General features: G+C 47.8%; 3 protein-coding genes across 3 annotated transcripts in view; 1 reads left to right on the plus strand and 2 right to left on the minus strand.

Moving 5' to 3' along the window:
- Positions 1 to 9,665, plus strand: part of DNAJC11 (DnaJ heat shock protein family (Hsp40) member C11) — a 68,122-nt gene extending 58,457 nt beyond the window's left edge. The window contains exons 8-16 of the mRNA XM_019541148.1: positions 596 to 785; positions 2,349 to 2,434; positions 2,880 to 2,996; positions 4,076 to 4,231; positions 4,523 to 4,592; positions 5,793 to 5,850; positions 7,230 to 7,372; positions 8,672 to 8,801; positions 9,430 to 9,665. Coding sequence (XP_019396693.1) covers positions 596 to 785; positions 2,349 to 2,434; positions 2,880 to 2,996; positions 4,076 to 4,231; positions 4,523 to 4,592; positions 5,793 to 5,850; positions 7,230 to 7,372; positions 8,672 to 8,801; positions 9,430 to 9,455 — 976 coding nt within the window. The 3' untranslated portion in view covers positions 9,456 to 9,665. The remainder of the gene's footprint in view (positions 1 to 595; positions 786 to 2,348; positions 2,435 to 2,879; positions 2,997 to 4,075; positions 4,232 to 4,522; positions 4,593 to 5,792; positions 5,851 to 7,229; positions 7,373 to 8,671; positions 8,802 to 9,429) is intronic.
- Positions 9,666 to 11,415: 1,750 nt separating this feature from the next.
- On the minus strand, positions 11,416 to 15,347 carry THAP3 (THAP domain containing 3). The gene is made up of 5 exons (XM_019541149.1): positions 15,206 to 15,347; positions 14,943 to 15,135; positions 14,579 to 14,635; positions 14,099 to 14,191; positions 11,416 to 12,488 (listed from the first exon to the last, which is right to left on the minus strand). Exons 1-5 carry the CDS (start codon positions 15,277 to 15,279, stop codon positions 12,249 to 12,251), a joined length of 657 nt encoding a protein of 218 aa, XP_019396694.1. The 5' UTR covers positions 15,280 to 15,347; the 3' UTR covers positions 11,416 to 12,248.
- Positions 15,348 to 16,958: 1,611 nt separating this feature from the next.
- PHF13 (PHD finger protein 13) lies at positions 16,959 to 20,443 on the minus strand. The gene is made up of 4 exons (XM_019541150.1): positions 20,265 to 20,443; positions 19,686 to 19,787; positions 18,385 to 18,937; positions 16,959 to 17,847 (listed from the first exon to the last, which is right to left on the minus strand). The coding sequence occupies exons 1-4, from the start codon at positions 20,373 to 20,375 to the stop codon at positions 17,621 to 17,623; spliced, it is 993 nt and encodes a 330-aa protein (XP_019396695.1). The 5' UTR covers positions 20,376 to 20,443; the 3' UTR covers positions 16,959 to 17,620.
- Positions 20,444 to 20,624: the final 181 nt, after the last annotated feature.

The following is a 20,624-nucleotide window of genomic DNA, read 5'->3' on the forward strand; positions in this document are numbered from 1 at the left end:
AAGTAGTGCAGGGTTTATCCTTAGGCTGATGCAGGCTGGCACAGGACTGAGTCGTCGTTCTTTGCAATACCATATGAGGTGGTGGTGGTGGTTGCTCCTGTGTATTGGAGCCTTCTGGATCATTGGTGGCAATGCAGTCTCCTGCCTTCAGAGATCTCCTGATTTGCAAACATTGTAGTCCCTTGAGTGCATCATAGCACTCCCCTGTATGTAGCTGACTGATGCCATTTCTTGTGCTAATACCAGGGAACTGCTGAACAGCAATTGGAAGCCTGTCTAGCAGCTGAGGATGCCAATTCCATGAATTCCCAGGTCATATCTATTGGACAGCAAAGCTTTGCATTTCAAAGGCTCCCATTGGGCTGGTCCCTGTGGCTGGACTGGGGTGTACTTTTGTGGTAGTTTCTTATCAGTTACCATTACTCCACACTGTCCAAACTGATTGATGGTTCTGTTGGACCTGGAGGGCTGTGCCTGCAGCTTGCAGCAAATGCTTCTTGAGGTGCCCTGCCTACTGATGCTTCTGAGTTTGAGGCAGTGTGAAGGAAGTCTCTGTACTTACTGTCACTGCCATGACTCTCCTTGTTTCTTTTAGCTTTATCACTACGCACTGTGCTCTGCAGTTTTCATCCCGTGGGATCCGACCAGGCCTCACGACTGTCTTGGCACGAAATCTAGATAAGAACACCGTGGGCTATTTACAGTGGCGATGGGGTATCCAGTCAGCCATGAACACAAGTATTGTCCGGGATACCAAAAGCAGCCATTTCACAGTGGCAATGCAAGTAAGTCCTTAACTGCTGTGTGCAGTGGAGAATGCTCCCTGACTGTCCCTTATTCACTGGGGGAGCTTGTAGCATGTTTGGCACAGAAACGGCCTAGCCCTTTGGCGGTGTCTTTGGGTCATTAGATATGTTTACTATCCAGCTTAAGGCACAGTGCTTCAGGGAAGTGTTTGAGAACAGCCTTAATTTTCCCCTTCGTCTGGGAAGAAACACTAATCTTCCTGCTGCATGGAGACACCTGGCAGTCCTGGATGCACCAGTGCAGTTCAGTGTGTGTGCCCACCCATTTTGCCTGTAGATTCCAGCAGTGACTTTCTAATACGAAATGTGGGGCTAGGTGGGAATGGAGTGGGGGACTTCAGAAGGATCCCATTAGTCTGGGATAAAGCAGGCAGCTGCCAGTTGCTCTTTTTAAGGGTGCCTGGAAGCTTACCATATTTTCTTGATTCTAAGATGGGTTTTTTTCCCTATTTAACATGGAAAGGGGAGCTCCTCATCTTAGAATCACGAACAAGGGCCATGGAGGGTGGGTGGGTAGGCGGCTGCTGTGGCTCAGGCTCTGACTCCTATTTGGGATTTGGTCATAGTTGTAGCTGTTACCTGTGGGCTCTTCCCTGCCATCCCCCCCCCACCTTTGCACTCCACTGTTTCCTTCCTACGGCCTCTTCCTGCCATTTCTGTTCCCCATGCAGCCTCTGCTCTTCTGCCTGCCCTCTTCCCTTCCTCCCTTCCCTCAACCCTTGCTGTGCACCAGCAGGGCTCTGTGAACACTGCAGCCTTGGGCACTGAGCATGCCCCCAGCTTGACCCCATAACGGTGATGCACAGTCCACAGAGCTGCTATGGGGGCCAGGCTGAGGCCATGCTCAGTGCCTCAGGCTAAAACAGGGGTGGAGTCTACCAGCATCGAGCAAAGTTAAAGTTGGGGATGGGTGAAGCAGAGGCTGGGGAGGGAAAAGGGGGACCAGAGCCTAGTGAGGGCAGGCACAAGCAGGGGAAAGTTGCTTGATCTCCCCACACCACCTGCTTCCCCACCTGGCCCCCTGCAGTGGTGGGGAGCACGAATTAAAGATCACCTTCCATAATTAGATTCTATATATGGAAAATATATAACAAATGTATAAATTTTCCATGTATAGAATCTAATTATTGGGGGGGTGTCTTAAATTTAGGGTTGTCTTAGATTTGAGTAAATGTAGTGTTTTTCACCAGATATAGTAATAAAAACCTTGGCATTAAATCAACTGACACTGCCCTTTTAAGTCAGTTCTCCTCTGGTTGTTGCTTTGCAGATTATTTTGTAAAAGGGGACCTCCCTTGTAGCCTGAAATCTTAGTGCTCTCCCTTATAAGGGCTCCAGTGCTTTATGGGGCCAGTCACTGTGAGTGTAGAACAGCTCCAGACATGAGTAGTGGCGTGCAGGGAATGGCTCCTGGCATGCTTATACTTTGCATAAGGGACTGAGTAGAAAGGGGATTCTGTGGAGATGTATAGCAGTGGCTGGGGATGCACAGTGGTGACTAGTGATGCTTTTCCCCGCACTCATGCTTCTCTGGTGTTTCAGCTGGGAATCCCCCACTCCTTCATGATGATCAGTTACCAGCATAAGTTTCAGGATGAGGATCAGACACGAGTCAAAGGCTCTCTCAAGTAAGTGTGGCTGTGGGATGTTCATGCCAGGCATGCGTCAGAGAGTCCTGCAGGAAAATCTCATCACCACTGCTGCAGGCCTGCACAACCTGCGCACTACATCTGTGCTTGTACTGTCCTGTTTGAACGTTTGCTTCCCTTGAATTCTAATTCTCCCTGTTAATCAGGTAAATTGAATGGCCAGTCTTATTGGCTTAGCTGAACCTTTGGCCTGTAAGTCTTGATCGCTGCAGAAGACTCCTGTCTTCTTGGTCTTGTCTTATATTTTCAGGGTGAATCATTCTCACGAACTACCTTTTCTGTGCACAGCATGTTCCTTGTTATGTAGTTTCCTCTTGTTTTATTTTGCTTGAGACTTTGTGAAACTACAATAAATAAAATTTAGCTATGAGAGAGATCAGAGAGCTTGCCCTTGCTTGACTCTTTTCTGGTTCTCTTGTTCCAGGGCTGGTTTTTTTGGGACCATGGTGGAATATGGAGCGGAGAGGAAGATTTCCAGGCACAGTATTTTAGGAGCTACTGTCAGTGTTGGTGTTCCACAAGGCGTGTCCCTGAAAATCAAGTCAGTTAAGTTAATAACTGTAATGTATCTCCTGCATCTCTGCTCCACATTACATCAGGGCCTCCCTGATGTAGGTGCTCCAGGCATATTGGCAAATAGAGCCCAAAGGCAGTGATGCACATGCATGCAATAAAAAGGACCAGATTGCAGCTGCCCTTGCTTTTGAGATAGACATGTGGCCCTCTGAAGCCAAGTACATATTGCCAGCATTCCTCTGTATGGTGCTGAGATCTCATTCATACCCAGTTTGTAAGAAAATAAAAGTAATCTGAGGGTGCTTTTTAAAGACAAGTTCTGACCATCACTGTAAGAAACTGATACAAAACTGGCTGGGGATTTTTTTTTCCTGGTTCAAGAATATCTTGAATTGTATTCCAGCACTAGTATCTGTATACCCTGGCAAATATTTAGACCCATCTATATTGTTACAGTTAACTAATGAAAACTGACATGTTTCTAATACCATGCATTAGAAAAAGACACTGAGCCCCTAATGTGTTGCTATATTATAGTGCATACTTTGACTTTGCCAGCAGAGGGCATGCAAACACTGCTGTAATTAGCCCGGCTCTGGATTCCAGTCCTAATGAGAAGCTGAACTTTGCTGAAATTGTTTGCCACCTGCTTATAGTAAAATCTTTCATATTCTTCCTACAAGACGCATGCATGAGTGTGACCTCCTTCTGTTGAGAGTATCCACTGTTGCTGTGCAGCTGGGAACATTGTGTTCCATGCTGTGCACAGGGACAGGTAACCGATCTAGTCTTGCTGGTTAAAATCCGGTGAGTAGGTCGTTCAGTGAATGAGAACAGTGCAGCAGTGGATTTTTTCAGAAGAAGTATCCATCCCTTCCACATAAGGGTCTGGCAGGCTTCTGCAGTATGCCTTGCGATTGCTCTGATTTGATCTAGGTGCTGTTTGCCTTTTGAAAATTCAGAGTTCAGAACATCTCATGGCCTTTGCTGGCTGCTGTCACTGAATTGGATCCCCTGCCACTGGCTGTTGTTGGACGTATTCTGCTGGGCCCTTTAGAATTCCAGGCTTGCTGTGACCAGCCACTTTGTTCTTCTTTGTTCTAGGTTGAACAGGGCTAGCCAGACCTACTTTTTCCCTATCCATCTGACAGATCAGCTGCTTCCCAGTGCTGTATTCTATGCCACCGTGGGACCCCTAGTTATCTACTTTGCCATGCATAGGCTAATCATCAAACCCTACCTCCAAGCACAAAAGGAGAAGTGAGTTCTGAGTATGGAGTTGGGCACTCCTGCCCAGTTGCCTTTGGGTGGTGGGTCACGTGCTGGGGTATCTGAGGTACAGTCACTATGTAGCATTCTGGAAGCCTGAGGAAAAATGGAGCACTGAAGGATTAGGGCTGTACACAGACCTACAGCACAGCTTGATGGCAGCTTGGGTAGGTGGTGGCCCTCACTCATCGGGGTGCTGTGTCTGTTGAGATGGGTAGTATTGGAAGTGCCTTCTTGTGGCTGTATCACATTTAAAATTATTTTTAACTTCCTTTTTATCAGAGAGTTGGAGAAGCAAAGGGAAAGCACAGCCAGTGACATCCTACACAAGAAACAGGAGGCAGAAGCTGCAGTAAGTGCTCTCTCCTTCCCTGCACCCTTGCTGGGTGGCATCGTCCTTGGGTTGATGGTTTTGTTGCATGCAGGTCACATGCTGTATTCTCTAGCTGTGCACCCAGGTGAGCATATAGAGCTTGCACTGTACTGCCAGCTGCCAACAGTCACCTGATTCTGGCCAGGACTGGAACTGGACTGGTAGTGCTGAAAGACACTCCAGCCCTTTTATGGATATCAGCCTTGTTTTGGGGGACCCCCCCTTGATTTTGCTGCTGACAGGAACAAAAACCCCTGTAGCCCAGGGCAGCTTAGCTGCTGACTCCTTTTTTTCTCTGATAAAATGGACAGCACTGGTGTGGGGAGCTGAGGATGATTGGATATGGGGCTAGGTGAAGGGACAGAATTAATTTCTGGGCAGGGGATGTGTAAAAGTAAAACTGAGGGGACACATAATTAAAATTCAGGGGTATGGGGGAAGCTGGAAGCTCTGCACAGTAGGCTGTCAGCTGGAGCTCCTATAGTATGTAGCTACAACCACCTAATTTAGGAAGCCTGGGGGACTGGCAGGCCTGTGCACTCTGGGACCTTTGATAGGGACCTACCAAAATGACAGTGGAAGTGAGTTGTATGGCAGCTTCTTTAATCTTGCAGGTTCCTCTGTGTGCCCTGCCCCATTGCTGAGTGGCTGAAGGGCCCCAGTGACCCTGCTGCTTGTTTCTGACTGGCCCAGAGGCAAAAATGGCACCATATTTAAAACCCCAATTGGCAGGGGGGGGTGTGGGGGAACCTGCAAGATTAAAGGAGCTGCCACACAGCCCACTTCTGCCATAATTTTCGTAGGTCCCTATTCATAGCCCCATGACAGCATGTTCTCTGCATGGAAAGTGGAACGCAGGGCCTCCTGCATACTCTCTCCTTTATTTGTTTGAGAATTTGCTTTTGGGCTTGGCTGATTTTCCAGGCAGGACTAGCCTAGTGCTCTGTGTTATGGCACTGCATTTCCCATTTTACTCTTTATTCTTAACCTCGATTTCATATGCTGCTTAGCTGGGCTCTCAAGATGATATTTAGGCCCTGGCCTGCAGATGTGTCCTAATTCTTTCACCTGTCTCAGGCACTCTTTGGCTAAAGGAAGCTGCTTCTACAGGGGACTTCTTTGCATCTCTCAAACAGTCTCTTTTGCTGCTGGATTTTATTCTGTTCTTTGTCGTGGCAGGTTCGGTTAATGCAGGAGTCTGTCCGGAGGATAATTGAGGCAGAGGAAGCCAGGATGGGTAAAGAGTACAGCACAGATTGTTTGTTCTGCAGGTTTGGGGAGAGGAAGGACACCTCTGCAGAGGTTGGGGGGCTGGGGAGAGACAAGTGGGAGGTAGGCATGAGAGAGATCTGTGGATTTTCAGTTTTCATGCTTAATACAAATCCAGAATGCATAGGTGATGCATATGGGGGGGGTTGGGGGGGCTTATGCCCTCCTGAGAGCACTGGTGCCCTGGCTGGTAGGGGAGCACAGAGTGGTAGTTGCCTCACCCCCTAGTCTTGCCCCACTGGTGCCCCCCATGCCAGAATGAGAGAGGAAGGCCCCAGTACAAACTTATCTTGGGTGTCTACACAGAATGCAGCACAAGGGAGGGAGGGGACATCCAGTAGTGTTCTAACACATTGCTGGGGGATGTGGCCTGGTTTTGAACTTAGAGCCAGGAGAATTCAGGCAATACTGGATAGGCACCAGCAGCTTTCTCCATTGACTTCTACCCTAAAAGCTGGGAGACCACTGTAAAAATCCATAAATGTCTGTGTATATACCAGCTATCTCGAGTCATGGGGTGTTTATACACATGCTCTGGGTTGTGGGGTGGGGGTGACACAGAAGCATTAATTAAAGCAGCCCCAAGAGCTGCTTATTTAAAGCACCTGGAGTGTCTCATGTATCAGCATCCTCGTGTTGAAAAATGACAGCAGGAGCGCTTTAACTAAAGCTCGCCAAACCATTTTTCAGTGTGGGGATGCTAATACATGACACATGGGAGTCTTCTGGAGCATGGTAATTACCATGGTCCAGCAGACTTGATTACACAAGTGAGGCTGTTCCAACATGCTGTAATTACAGCGCGCCGGAGCAGCCTCACTGCATGTGTATAGCCACCCTAGGATTCTGTCATTCCAGAGCAATGTAATTTGCCAGTAGACCTCAACTTTGAATTCTAAATGGTGTATAACTTCTTGGGCTTTATGCTTTCAAAGATAACATTCAAAGGGTGAATTGAGTGTAACTGCTGTGGTGACAGCTGCCTGAATTTAGGACAACCTAAAATCATTGTTCTGAGAAATGTGAACTGCCTCAGTCATCTTCTGTTAATCCTGAACTTAGAAGTGGAAATGCTTTTCTAGGAAGGGATTGGTCTGGACCAAAGGTGGTGGTAGGAGGTGGGAGGTATCTGCCTGTGCCCTAGTTCCCACTTGGTTAGGTTTCAGAGGGTCACGGGTCAGTATAGAAATTCTCCTTTCATTCTGGCTGGGCTTTTTGTGGTGTGCTGAAGGATATGGGAGTCTGTCCAGGAAGATGTTAGGTGAGGGCATGAGCTGGGTTCTTTAGTTGCTGTGCAGGTGCTCAAGGCAGCCTTTGCCCATGGAGGTGTCCCTGTGTAAAATGCAGGTCTGATTGTGGTGAATGCCTGGTATGGGAAGTTTGTCAACGATAACAGCCGGAAGAATGAGAAGGTGAAAGTGATTGATGTGACCGTGCCTCTGCAATGCATGGTGAAGGACTCCAAGCTCATCCTAACAGAGGCATCCAAGGTATGTGCTGACTGTGCCAGTCCTCAAGAAAATCACAGGGCCTGACCAGGCAGCAGAGCTCTTAAGTATCTGTGTAAATTACCATATATTCTGCTCTATTGGGGAACTTAGTAATATAGTTGGAGCTAGTCAATCTAGATGTGGAGAACCAATGTTTGTACCAAGTGCTGTGAGTCCTGCTGTCCCTATCTTTGTGATAGTTTTCCCAGTTCTTGTATCAACACAATGTGTATCTTGTATCACGTGAATGTGGGGCAGGAAGTCTGTTACTGACTTTGGAACAATGCAGCAGGAATAGTCTGAGTTGCTTTGAGATGGGCTACAAGAGGCATGGTTCTCAGCCTCTCCTTTCATCCCCTAGCAACAAAGCCTTTGTTTCTAAAGAGACAGCTGATTCTGACTGCTGCTTCATGTTAAACTGGGAAAACTGCATCTGGCAATAGCAAATTACCTCCAGCCTTGAGCTGTTCTAATCCAAGACACAGTAATTACCTTGTTAAATATTTGTTATAGGATCTAGCACGCGGATGATGTTTGTCAGTTGAGGCTCAATTTCCAATTCTACAGGCTCTAGGTCTGTGGAAACTGGCATCCATGCCCTGTGTTCTTGGTGTTCACCTCTACTGCAGGCCCCTTTCTTTCCACTCCTGTTGTACAGCGTACTCACCAGGCAGAGTGCAGCTACACTGTCCAGGAGTACAGCCCACTCTAGTATAAGTGCATCTAGGCAGTTTTTGACGCTCACTTCCTTCTTCTGCATGGCCATAGCTTGAGGGAGGGGAATGCCTTAGCCCAGTATCAGCCTATTATGAGCTGTATAATAAATGCTGTTGTGGGAGAATCAGCTTGAAAGTGACAGGGAGCTGAAACTGGCTTATCTGCAGTTGTAAAGGATAAAATCACTGCAAGAAATGTGGGAAGGGAAAATGATTCTTTTCTATTGTTTCCAGCTGACTCAGAGCACTGGGTAGGGTGGCTGCTTGAGCTTATTTCCCTAGAGAGTCAATTTCCCCTGTTTGTGCAAGTCTTTCAAACAGCAGCAAGGGAGAGAGAAATACTAAAAAAAAAAAAAAAAAAAAGCAGATGTCATGATAGAAGCAACATGTTGGTATGTATGTGGAAATAACTTTTAATTAGTCTTGTACAGTGATTAGATTGGATATTGGCTGTGCCCACTTCTAAAGAGTAGATAACCACTTACAATTCCCAACCTTTCTCTGTTGTACCCCAAAAGCTCCAGTGGAAGAGCTGTGAAAGTGTCATTCTCTTGTGCTTAATATATTGGTTTTCTTGCTTAAGGCTGGACTGCCTGGGTTCTATGACCCTTGTGTGGGTGAAGACAAGAGTTTGAAAGTGCTGTATCAGTTCCGAGGAGTTCTGCACCAAGTGATGTCTGCTGACAATGAGGCCCTTAGGATACCAAAGCAATGTAAGTAGCCGGGACTCCAGTCTTCTTTCCTTCAGTCACTGGGCCGCAATCCCAGCAGCCAGGAAAGGAACTACCCACCCATGCAGTCAGCTCTTAACACTGGGGGCCAGTATTACTATGGAGCTGCCAGTTCGGATGTCTCAGTTGCAGAGACATTGGTTTCATTAGTTCTGAGGAGTTAGCATGGTCTGGGTGATCTCTATTGATTCTTTCTCATGGTGGAAAGAACAGTTCATATGGACTGTTCAAGATATGGGGTGATATGAAGAGCTGGGAGATTTGATATTATTGTTTGATTTGACTTTGCAACCATCCCCAGAATCATTTTTCAAGGTAGGTAATATAGTGACAGTTTTCACTGTACTTCAGAATAAGTGCATTGTGAATTGACTGAAGAATACAAGTCTCTCCTAAATAAATCCAGGATTTCCTTGGTAACAGGGATGTATGCACGCACTGAGTGAGTGGTCAATCTCTTATGAAGTTTTCATAAGTGGATAAGGGTCTTGCTTATGTTTATTTGCTAGTAGTGACATTTCTGTCTGTAATTAGTTTTATGGTAAATATCCTGAATTAAGGTGAATCTTTTCTAATGAACATACTCTATTCATGTGTTTTTCCTTAACAGCTCACAGAATTGATGCAGACAGCTAATCTAGTGAAAAAGGGCATCATCTACTGTACCCATGTCAACAGAAGCTGCAAAACCTTCTCCCTGGATCTGATGAATTTAAAGAGACGTTTTTATTTTTATGGTTCATGTAGAGGGTGGTGTCATACCAATTATGTTAAGGGACAACAGGAGAGGACCTGCTCCGAAGCAGTACTACCCAGGACTATGGCGTAATTAGCAAGGTGACCTGACTGAGACAATGTGGTACACTCTGCCTGGGAGGAGCAGCATGGGGCTTGGGCTGCAGCTATCTTTTGATCCAGTCTTTCCTGCTGCAAGGTGACTGCAGCTCATTTGTTCACACTCAGTGTTTCCTTTCACGCTGTGAGCAGGGAAGAGGACCCTCCACTCTTCCTTCTTTTCCTTCTGACAGGGTTGGGTTACACTGTCCTTAACTAAAAACAATAGCTAATATAATATTCTGTAAGAGGAGGTGAAATTTGTGACCACCTCCTAGGAATCTTCTTGATATAGAGTCTGTTACTGGAAAAAAGTATATAAAGATCGTGGTGCTCGTCCCAGATCTGAATGAAAAACATGCTCATTGTTTGAGAACAGTGAGTATGTTGGAAACTAAGTTTTCTGCTTTACCTAATTGCATGGACACTTTTCAGCATGAATCCATCCAGTTAGTGACACTGATTCTGAGCACCATTATGACACTAAACTAATTATCAGGATTACGACCACAGTTCTTGTCATACACATTCTGCTTCTGCTAAGCCAAGAACTCCATAGTATTTTAAGTCTTTTTTGGTAGGGGAGAAACTGAATTAGCTAGAATCTGAATTGTTCGGTTCAGCTGAATTTACTGTTGCAGTTGTTGCTTTCCAATAGATTTCATTCTAGCCAGAGGAAGACACAGTTGATGCAGGTAAACCAGACCAAAAAGTAGAAATGTGCCAAATGGGGTAAGAAGGTGAGAACATGAGAATTTTGCTGGCTGCCTTCAATAGCAGAGGCACCTGTGGAATAGATTCCCTAGAATATCCACAGCAGGTGCTTGGGACTTACCCCCAGAAGAGGCACTACTGCTCCACCAACAACAGAACGATGGAGATGATAGTGTTTCCTAGCTGGCACAGCAGTAAGTTAAGACTTTCATATATGAAAGGAACAGTCAGTGGCTTTTAATGGGTCATGAGGGAACAGTTCTGCTCCTGGTCAGTCCTGGGAGGGCCCTCACAGAAACAAGTGTATATTGACATAGCAGTAAACATGTTGCTGACATGCGTCTTTGCCCCTTGTTTCTGTCGGATTGCCATTCTGCTCATTCCTGTGACTGTCTTTGTCTCCCACTTAAAAACAGAAAGCCACATTAGAATAATCTCATTGACAACAGTCCTTGTTCAAAAGTCAGTTCATTATAGCTGTTCCAGAAAAGCTGGGAAGTCTCTCCCCTGTCTAGTCTTACAATCCAATGATGGTCACCAGGTTTAAAAAAAACCAAATCTCCTTGTTATTTGTGAATGACTCCTGCTGTAGGAGTGCTCATTACTTATCACCACGGATTTTATTTACATGTTAATTTTGCAATAAACTTTGTGTTTTGAATGAATCTTAGTTAAAAACTACCCCAGGTACCTTTTGATGCAGACTTAATTTTCTAGGCACCAAATACTTCATTTACCTTGTCAGCTGGTGAAGCGGAAAATGCTGGATTGTCCAAATAAACCTTTTCCTGATTTGACTCTTTCAAGTTCTATTTTATAAATATAAGTCTGGCCTGTCTACAGCAAGTTATTAAGTAACAAGGGAGAAGGCCTGTGTCTCTAAGAAGAAGTAAGGGGGGCAGGTTTGAACATTTATGTCTCATAAGCTCTCAAAAATTGCCATCTTTCACTGTTTTTACCATCACCCACATCTGATTGGAGCCAGGCTCTACTACTGAAAGTTATTAGTCATAATAGAAGGATTGTCTGGAAACGAAATGCTCAGAAGTACAAAAATTATTAAACACATTTATTGTTAATTACAGGAAAAATGCCACCACTACGTAGATAAATTTCAATACTTGAACTAAGAAGGAGACATAAAAAGTCATAAAGTTTGTAAGTAATAAACGGTCAACACTGACTCTTATGTTTTACTGTGCTTAAATAATTTTTACTGTCAAAGTAAATCCCTTTTCTTACAGCCTACAGAATAAAAGGGAACTAGAACAACCCTAATACCACTTACAAACTGGCTTTTTGACCCCTTCAGCTGCTTTGTAGCTTTAGAATCAGTTCACAACTGTTTTTTGTTTTACATTTACAGGAAGATTACAGGTGAGATGCTTCTGACAACCTATATGTTACACAGGAGAGAAAAATAAATACTATTAACTCTTATCAAAATAAACAGGCAAAAATGCCTTAAGGAAGCATTAAAATTACCCACTTCTCACCCTCAATTAAATGGCATACTAGATGCAACGGCATCCAAGAAAACTTCTGTAGCGTCTCCTAGTTACCCTGTCAATTTTCTCCTTTCCCCTTTAACAACCATACTAACATTACAAGTACTCAAGCATGATGTAAAAGTTTGGGTTTTCATACGTTCATATTTTTCTGTCTCAGACTGTGGGCACTAGTTCTCAGCTCTTGTCTACCACGCAGTTATGATTTGTGTGAATGTAAAGTTATGCCCAGGAGAAACCACAGCAATGAGGTTTCCCTAGCCCATGGGAAAGTCACACTAGGCAGCAGCCTCTTGAGCTGATCTTGGAGGTAGAAGAGTGTTTAGAAAGTCCGGTCGAGCACCCTTCCGGGAGCTTGGTTAGCTTGGAGTTCTCAGTGCTCCTTTTTACAAGTTTGGAGCCGCACAAGTATCCTTTTTAGTTCTACACTTTTAACTTTCAGGCATTTTCGGAGTTTTTCATTTTCTTCCAGGGCTTGAAAGAGCTTTTTTTTCAAGGAAGTGCAGTCAGCAATGGCATAGCTGTGATCTGAGCTCTGAGGGTGGTGCCTCTGCACCAAGGGCCTGGATTTCAGCTGCCTGTCCTCTGTTTCTGCTGCCTCTGTTGTAGTAACCTGATAAAAGAACACAGGGAATGGCAAGTGAGAGGGCAAGGCTGAGGCCTGCTAGCAGTTATACAATACAACCCAATAAGAGTAAAGAGCAGCTATTCTCCATGTGGCAGGTTAGTCATCTCCCTATTTTACAGTAGAGGTGATGCCATATTTTACAGTAGAGGTGATGCCACAGATGTGAAGTAATTTGTTCAAGCTCAGTAGAGGTGAATCCAGTTCTGAATCCCTAGTTCCTATTACAACCACTTTGCAAGGAATAAGTGTCCCCTGAACTTGGCACTGAGCATATTTCATGTGTAACCTTCAGTGCTTAAAGCCAAGGTACAAGCCTAGCACTGCCAATACTTTGTATACCTCATCAAAATAGAATAGTTTAAATTTTCCAAGCAACATTAAACCAGACATCAGACTCCTTCTCTGCAATTCTTGTTAAGCGTCTTCATGTCTATGATGCATAAGGCCCCTGCAGAAGAACGTACTTTGCTTGCAGTAACGTAGTTAATTTTGCTTCCCTCTCTTGGGCGTTGAGTCCTGGAGTGGGCAAGACATGGCCACTATAGTGATCCAACCCACTAATAGATTATATCTGGCCCAGGGCTGCCCCTGTGGTGCTGAGTTTTGCACAGGGGCAGCCCACACTGTGCACCCACTCCAGCCCCTGCCACCATGCACAGCTTCTGTGCAGCTCCTGCCCCTCCTGAGCTGCTCCAGGCAGCTGCAGCCAGGGAGGTCCCACTCCAGCTCCTGGCCACCAGCACCCACTCTGTACACCCAGTGTGATGAGCAGCAAGCTGTAGACAGCCAAGTGGGTGAAAAACAGCCCCAGCAGGAAGCTGTGCTGGTGGACTGGGACCAGGGCAGTGCTGTTGGGTGAAGAACAGGCACAGCTCAGCCCCACATAGTGCCACAGACCAGACTGGGAGGGGAGAAAGAGGCAGAGGGAGAGAGAGTCCCTCTCCCCCAGTCAGCCCCTGGGACCTAGCATGCAGGCAGTATCCTCCTAACAACACACCCAGCCCAGCCCTCCCCCCCACCAAACTATATAGAACAGTAACTTTATTTTGAGCTGCTGTGCATCAGGACAAAAATATTTTTTGGAATAAAATTAAAGTGTTATAGTAGGCATTTGTTTTTTTTATAAAATGTGTTAAAGTTATATCTTCTGCACAGGGAGGCCACAGTCTGCCAGGGTGCCTGCTGCACTAGTGTTGATGTGTCCCTGGCCATTTGGTTCAGATCAGCTAGCAACTTCCCCTGGCCTTGCTGTCTGCCAGGACAGCCTGTGCTGCTCAGTAACCAGAACTTGGAGAGCTTCCTCAAGAACAAAGATCTAATTTGTGCATTCAGTGCAACAGACTTGGTTTGGTCATTATAAGGCCAGCTCCTACATCTGAGCAGCATCACAAGCCATCTTGTTTTCTTGAAGCAGTCTCCAGCTCTGCTGAGCTCACCCCCATCCAGGATGATTACATTATAGAAGCATTGCCAAAACTTGGTTAAGTGGCTTCCCAGCCAAAATTGCCCAACCCTGGTCTAGTCCTTTGTTGTGTGTAACCATCAAGAGCAATGCTTGGCTTTGCCCACAAGATGGAGCAAAGAGACTGTTTTACCTCCTTCACTGGCTGCTCTGCTGTAGTAGACCCAGGCTCCTGAAGAACAGCTTCTACTTCCAGTCTCCTGTCCTCCCAACTCTCTGTACAGTCCTGTTAGAAACCATGGATGTAGCTCAGACCTGCACAGCTTACTGGCCCTCACTCCCCCAAAACCACCTCTATCAACTTCAGCCATGCATGTTCTCAGAGATTCATTTTAGAAGACTGATGCTCTCCCTTCAGGTTCTCTGTCTTCCCTAATCACTGCATGAAATACATAATTACTAATCCAAATTAAAGTAGAAGGTAGAAGTGACTGAGGCAAGACTGCTTTAAACTTTTTCAGTGTCAGACAGGATTTCTACAGTCAGGTGGTTCAGTGCATTTAAACAAGTCTGAAAACAGGACACTTCACTGGCAAGATCACACGGGGCTAGAGAGCACTGCCTCCTGCTGAAAGGCAGGTAGGGAGCACACAACTGTAAGGCATACACGTACTTTTGGCAATGGGGGATCCTCAGCATCTTTCAGAGAACTCTTCCCCTTCCTGATTTGCTGTGACAAAGACAAAGCCCTTATTAGTCCCCCAGACACCGGTTACGGAACTCGGGCCTGAATTTTCAGGTCTGCACGTGGCTTTCTGAGGACGGAGGAGTCTGAGATGCAGCCTCTGCCCAGCAAGCCACCCGCCTCCAGCGGAGCACTGGGCCTGGATGTCTGGCGAAGGACCCTGGGACAGGGCAAGGTGCAGACCTGGGGCCCTCGCCTAGTACCATGAGGGCTCCCCGGGCCCCTCTCCCCGTCCCCAGGCACGGAACTGCGGTGTCCGGCCAGACCCGCCCGGCAAGGGAGGCAGGCTCACGGCGGCGGCGGGCGGGGCGGTGAAGAGCGTGGGCACGGCGTCGGGCCGGAGGTTGGCGCGGTTGCCGCAAGGGCTGAAGCAGTCGGGCTGGAAGTGCTGCGAGCAGAGCACTGCGTGGCAGCTGGGCTGGAAGTTCGTGCGGCCCAGGTTGCCCACCCAGCGGGCCAGCAGCTCCGGCCGGCTCCGGGGGAACCTGCGGGGGTAGCGCCAGTCAGTGCATACCAGGCCGGGCCCTGCAGCCCTCCCCCTGTGCGCCCCCGCACCTGTGGAAGGTGAGATGCCGGCAGCGGCTGCTGTAGCGATTGCTGCACCGCGGCGCCGCACAGGACTTGGGCATCGCCGTCCGCCCCGCACAAAGATGGCGGCGCCCCGCAGACTTGAGCCGAGCGCTGACCCGGAACCGCCTCCACTTGTGGCACATGACTTCCGCCACGGATTTCCCGCGCGAGGGCGGAGGGCGGGGTAGCGTACCACAGGTGGTGTCCAGCCGAGCAGCCCGGCCCCCGCAGCGGCTGCAGCTCCTGCCCCGCCTCGCCCCGGCGGCGGCCGCGGAGCACGCCGGGAGCTGGGGTCTGGCGCGGCCCCTGTGCGTGCCTGCGCCCAGGGAGGGAGCGCGGCTCGGGGCGGGGCGCCGCGCCGCTCGGCGGAACGGTGTGAACGGCGCAGGCGGGGCCGCTCTCGCCCTGTCGCGGCGGCACAGGAGCCCCTGGGGCCGGCTACTCGCTGCGATCAGGCGCGTGGGGCCTCCGGCCCTTTTCTCTGTACCATCCAAGTGGGGGAGCCTCGCTGTTTGCTGCCTGTGGGAGGCTGGCAGGCCGCCCCAGGCTTCAGGGCAACCCCTGGGCAGGCTCCGCCGTGCTTAGTCCCGGTCTTCGGGGAGCTAGAGCCGGGGCGGTCAGCTGCTGCAGCAATAACTCCAGTCCTTACTACTTCAGCAGGGACTGGTTGGAGAACCGCACCGTTTCACGGTGGGAAATGCCAACAGGCCTTTCTGGTCTTGCCTCCTGTGTAGGAGAGCTGCAGGGTGCTCTACCTCTGACTGGTAGTTTCCTCAGGGTAGCACTGTGTGGCCAAAGGGGGCACTTGACTGCCTTAGCCACTATTAGGATGCAGTGCCCAGCAGCCAGCGTGCAGGAAGGCCACATGCTGCCAGGGTGCCTGCTGCACTAGTGTTGATGTGTCCCTGGCCATTTGGTCCAGCTCAGCTAGCAACTTCCCTTGGCCTTGTTGTCTGCCAGGACAACCTGTGCTGCTCAGTAACCAGAACTTGGAGAGCTTCCTCAAGAACAAAGACCTAATTTGTGCAATCAATGCAACAGCCTTGGTTTGGTCATTACAAGGACAGCACCTACATCTGAACAGCATCACAAGCCATCTTGTTTTCTTGAAGCAGTCTCCAGCTCTGCTGAGCTCACCCCCATCCAGGATGGTTACATTATAAAAACACTTTCTGGTGCTAGTGCACCCCTAAATCCTCCACAGTGCTGAATGGTTGTCAGATGCAGTTCACCTTACCACTTTCAAAGTCCCCTGCCCCGCCTGTACCAATGCCAAGTGATTACATTAGTACGCATCAGATCAAAGAATATCTTCCCATAACAGATCCACTTTAGGAAGCCAGTAATGAAAACACAGGTAAACCCAGCCTCAGAACTCTGATGGGGACAGCACCATCCCAAATGGGGCCTGTCTGCATTCCTCAGTTTCAGTTTGCAAGGCCCCTTCTGGTATCAATGCTTTACTTTAGAGCTGAGAAATGGAGGAGTAGTCAATGTCTCCGAAAAATGGGCTTGGAGCATTGAAAGTGTATGAGAAACAAACACAACATAGGACTCCACTTGGGAATAGAGTGGATGGATACCTCACATCCACACATTCAAAACAAAGTCAGAAAAATAATCTGATGAGACTTCCTGACAAAGGAAGAGAATTGTCATAGCCAACCCCCACCCACCACTGCCTACCTGAAGAGAGGAGAGGCTTTATTCTCCCCTCAGATGTATCAATACATGGAGCAACAGCAAATCATTCTTTTTTACTGGAAGCAAATGCTAAAAACCACAGAACTCAACGAATGCTGCGCCTGCTGCTCAGCCCTGTCAAAGCAGAGGCAGATCACACGCGAGTTCAGTGAGCATTCACACTCACTGTCATGGGTTTTAGGAATACTTAAGATTGTTATATGTGGACAAATGGGTGGGGGGTCTAGTATTACATTAAAATTAAAACATATGGCCAATAGCTTTTCAGACTTGTCATACAGAGCTTTTCTTCCTCCTCTCTCTTGGGAGGTGATTGACTTAACATATAGAAGTCTTGCAGATTCTTAGCACTTTCCCAGTGGGATGAGAATTAACATGTGGCAAAAGTATTACACATTCCCAGACATCATCCCCTTTGTAGTCTTAACTGTTCAAAAACCCCTCTGTACCTGGGGTGCTTCATCTGTCTGCTACAGCTAGTCAGTGTCTAGCAGCAGTTTTGACCAGCAGGCCTCTTCCAGCCTTGGCTGTCAGACTTTCTGACACCTTGTGCCTGTTAACATGGACAGGCAGGCAGCCCCCTTTTGCCTGAGCAAATGCAGTTCAAAGGAGCTCTCCTAGACGTAGTTGGCTGGAGTTCTGTGCTTTGCATGGTTAATCTGCTCAAGTGGCATGCTGGTCAGGCAGCGCCCTTGGCTAATCCAGAAAGCGCCGGCGTGAGCCCATCCGGGAGCGGTTTGAACGGCGAATATCAAACTTGGAGTCCCGACACTTCTGGCAAACATAGACCTCCGGGACATTTGATTTGCGGATCTTGGCACAGGAGAGGTGGATCCAGGTGTGACACTCATTGCACTCAATCATTGGCCGACCAGCAAAAGGCTTCATGCAGAAGCAGGTGACTAGGTCCCAGGAATCGTCATCTGGAAAGAGAAAGAGCAAGGTAAAACGACCTCCCTCCATGTCCCTACTGCATCTTACCTGTACCTCAACTCTTCCCTCTTGGACCTAACTTGATCTGGAGGTTTTGAAGGCCAATTTTGTATGCAGGCCTCTCCAGGGCATGCTGGAAGCTGCAGTCTGCCTTGCCACCTGCACTTTGCTCTTGTACAGAATCTCAGCAGCTGCCCCAGGAGAAGTGCTCAGCTCCAAAACCAGCTTCTGACTCGTTTCCAGCTTTACATAAAAACTCATCCCATGGAAAGGGCTCTAGTCTGAGCCTGGACACTGTAATTCAGGCCATTGGTCACTGAGCAGTGAAACTCTTCTCTGCCCACCTTTTGAAAGAGCTAAGAGGCTTGTGCAAATGCTAATGAATTTAGCTCTCAACCCCCTCTCCCAAAAGATAAGTCTGCATTATACTGGATTATACAAAAAGGCTGTGTATGGGATCACTAACAGTCTGACCCACTGTCTCTCAGAACATCTCCCACTATCCCACCCCCGCCACCACCACATACCTGAATCCACCATGATGTCCTCATCGTCCCCAGTGCCATCTTCATCCCGGAACACAACCTGCTTGCCCTGCCGGATGACTGTTCGCTTGCCCACGCTGTGTATCTCCACAGCCTGCTCAGAGTTAGCAGCAGCGTAAGAGACATTTGAAGGACTATCAGAGTCCCACACCGAACAGTGGTCGGTCACGGACTGAGGGTCACCCTCAGATGAAGGGCTCATGGGGGTTTCTACATAAGAGTCCTCCACCTCGAGGTCCAGGAGCTTCTCCTCATATTCTTTCTCCACAGGCACTTCTGTTTCCCTTCTCTTCAGTTTTTTCTTCTTCCTGATTTTATCAATTTGCTTTCGTTCTGGCAGGAAACTGCTAGGCTTTGCTCGCTGGAACAGGGAAGCATATGGTTTTGTTCGCTTGAGCTGACTAAAGTTTTTTCTATTCTTGACTGGCAGGGAGACAGCAGAAGGGAGGTCACTGAATCGGGCATCCCAGCTATCACTGTCAATGGTCCCACCAGTGCTATTAGGAGGACTGGGGCTGCTCCTCAAAGGTGTCTCCTACAAAATGTTAAGAGAGCAAAAGTAAGCATTGTTTTAAAGCTGATAGCTATCCACCCTATAGTGTTTACCATTTTTTATTCTAATACAGCCTAGTGTTTATGGTACTTCAGCATTTTCAGTCAAGTGCTGTGTGGCAAGTTCAAAGAGTTAAAATTTTCACTCCCTTCCATATGCTTTGAAACCTAGGCCTCTGCCAGGAACTCCAGCCCAGGAGAAACCAAACAACCCCAAAATGAGTAAGCTGAACTCTGTAGCCCCAGAGGTCTGGAAAGGGGCAGAGACACGACATATTTCAAATACCTTAAATGTAACCTTGTGGCATTGTACAAAGAGTGCCCGCCACCCAAATAATTAAAGACTGGATTTTTACACTTTGTTCAGCCTCTTCAAGCCAAACAAGGTTTCAGACATTTCATTTTTGATTAAAGAGAAACACATGCATATCATAAGAGACCAATTGTTACCTTTAAAACTTTCTAAATGTAAGGCTATTTGCTGGCAGTTTCTTTTGGACTATCACATTTCAGTGTGTTACTTTTGACCCAGTAAGAGCTTTCACAGAACCCAACCCCTTTAAACACAAAAACTAGCATTTAGGTATTTATGTTGCATAGATCATCACATCATCATAGTTTTGTAAGCTGCTGCCAGGAAGACCTTTTCCAACACATGCAGGAAAACCTTTAGCCTCCCACCAGTAATACACTGGCATGTGTCTGTGATAAAATAAGGGGCTACACATTACCTCTTGGGGGTAGGGGATGTAACCAGCATACGCCAAGACAAAGGTGCAAAACTTGTTAAAATCTTCCACGGTTCTGTGTCTCTTGGAGCCTGGGGAAAAATCCTGTTAAAAAAATAGTGACCAGGACATTAACTTGGGATTTTGAAGAAGGGCAGTGGGAACAACTTTGTGCAACTAATTGTCTATCTCTGAGAAAGTAATAGCTCTTATTCTATCATTGCTCTTGTGTAAGTGTATATTTCATGAGCCAAAATGCTAGGCACTATGAAGCCATCCTGTAATTTAGCACATTTATCAGGTCCCTCGGCCACTATCAAATTTTTGGGTGTTTCTAGTTCTTCTTCCACCTGTTTCCACATCTGTCCCCAGGGTGGCTTCTAACACCTTCAGGGTCTAGTACTGTATGGCATCACGTTCCTAAAAACTGGTACTGAAGACAGTGAAGAAGCTAAACAGTTAGCAAAACTTAGCTGGTCAGCTAGTGTGGAGCCCCTCTCCCCTAAGGCAACCAAGGAGTTCAACTCAGGGATTGCTGTTCTCTTCCTAGTGCAAAGTCTCCATCATGTCTTCTACCCAGACCTCAAAGCTGCTGGAAAAAGCACCATAACTGCACATGCAGCCTCTGCTAGGACACAAGAAGCTTCTTCGGGGCTTGCACCGACACTCGGTCGCGAGACCCCAGCGCACCATCTAGCACCCAGTCAGTACAATGCCTGCCCCTGCGCTGCGACGTGCAGCGGAGCAGGGGATGTGGGCACACCCGATCACCATTCACGTTCAAAACTGAACTGCCAAGAGCCAAGGCAGGTAACGGGCACCACCCGCCGCTGCCCCCGCCCTGCGCACGGAGCCCGGGGAAGCCATGCCCGTGCCGCGAGCGGCGCCGGAGGTGGCCATAGGCTCCGCCCCGCCGGTCCGTGATGGAGGAGGGCCCGATCC

The sequence above is a fragment of the Crocodylus porosus genome, unplaced genomic scaffold, assembly GCF_001723895.1.
Source record: "Crocodylus porosus isolate Cpor-Errol unplaced genomic scaffold, CroPor_comp1, whole genome shotgun sequence".
NCBI classification, from domain to species: domain Eukaryota; kingdom Metazoa; phylum Chordata; order Crocodylia; family Crocodylidae; genus Crocodylus; species Crocodylus porosus.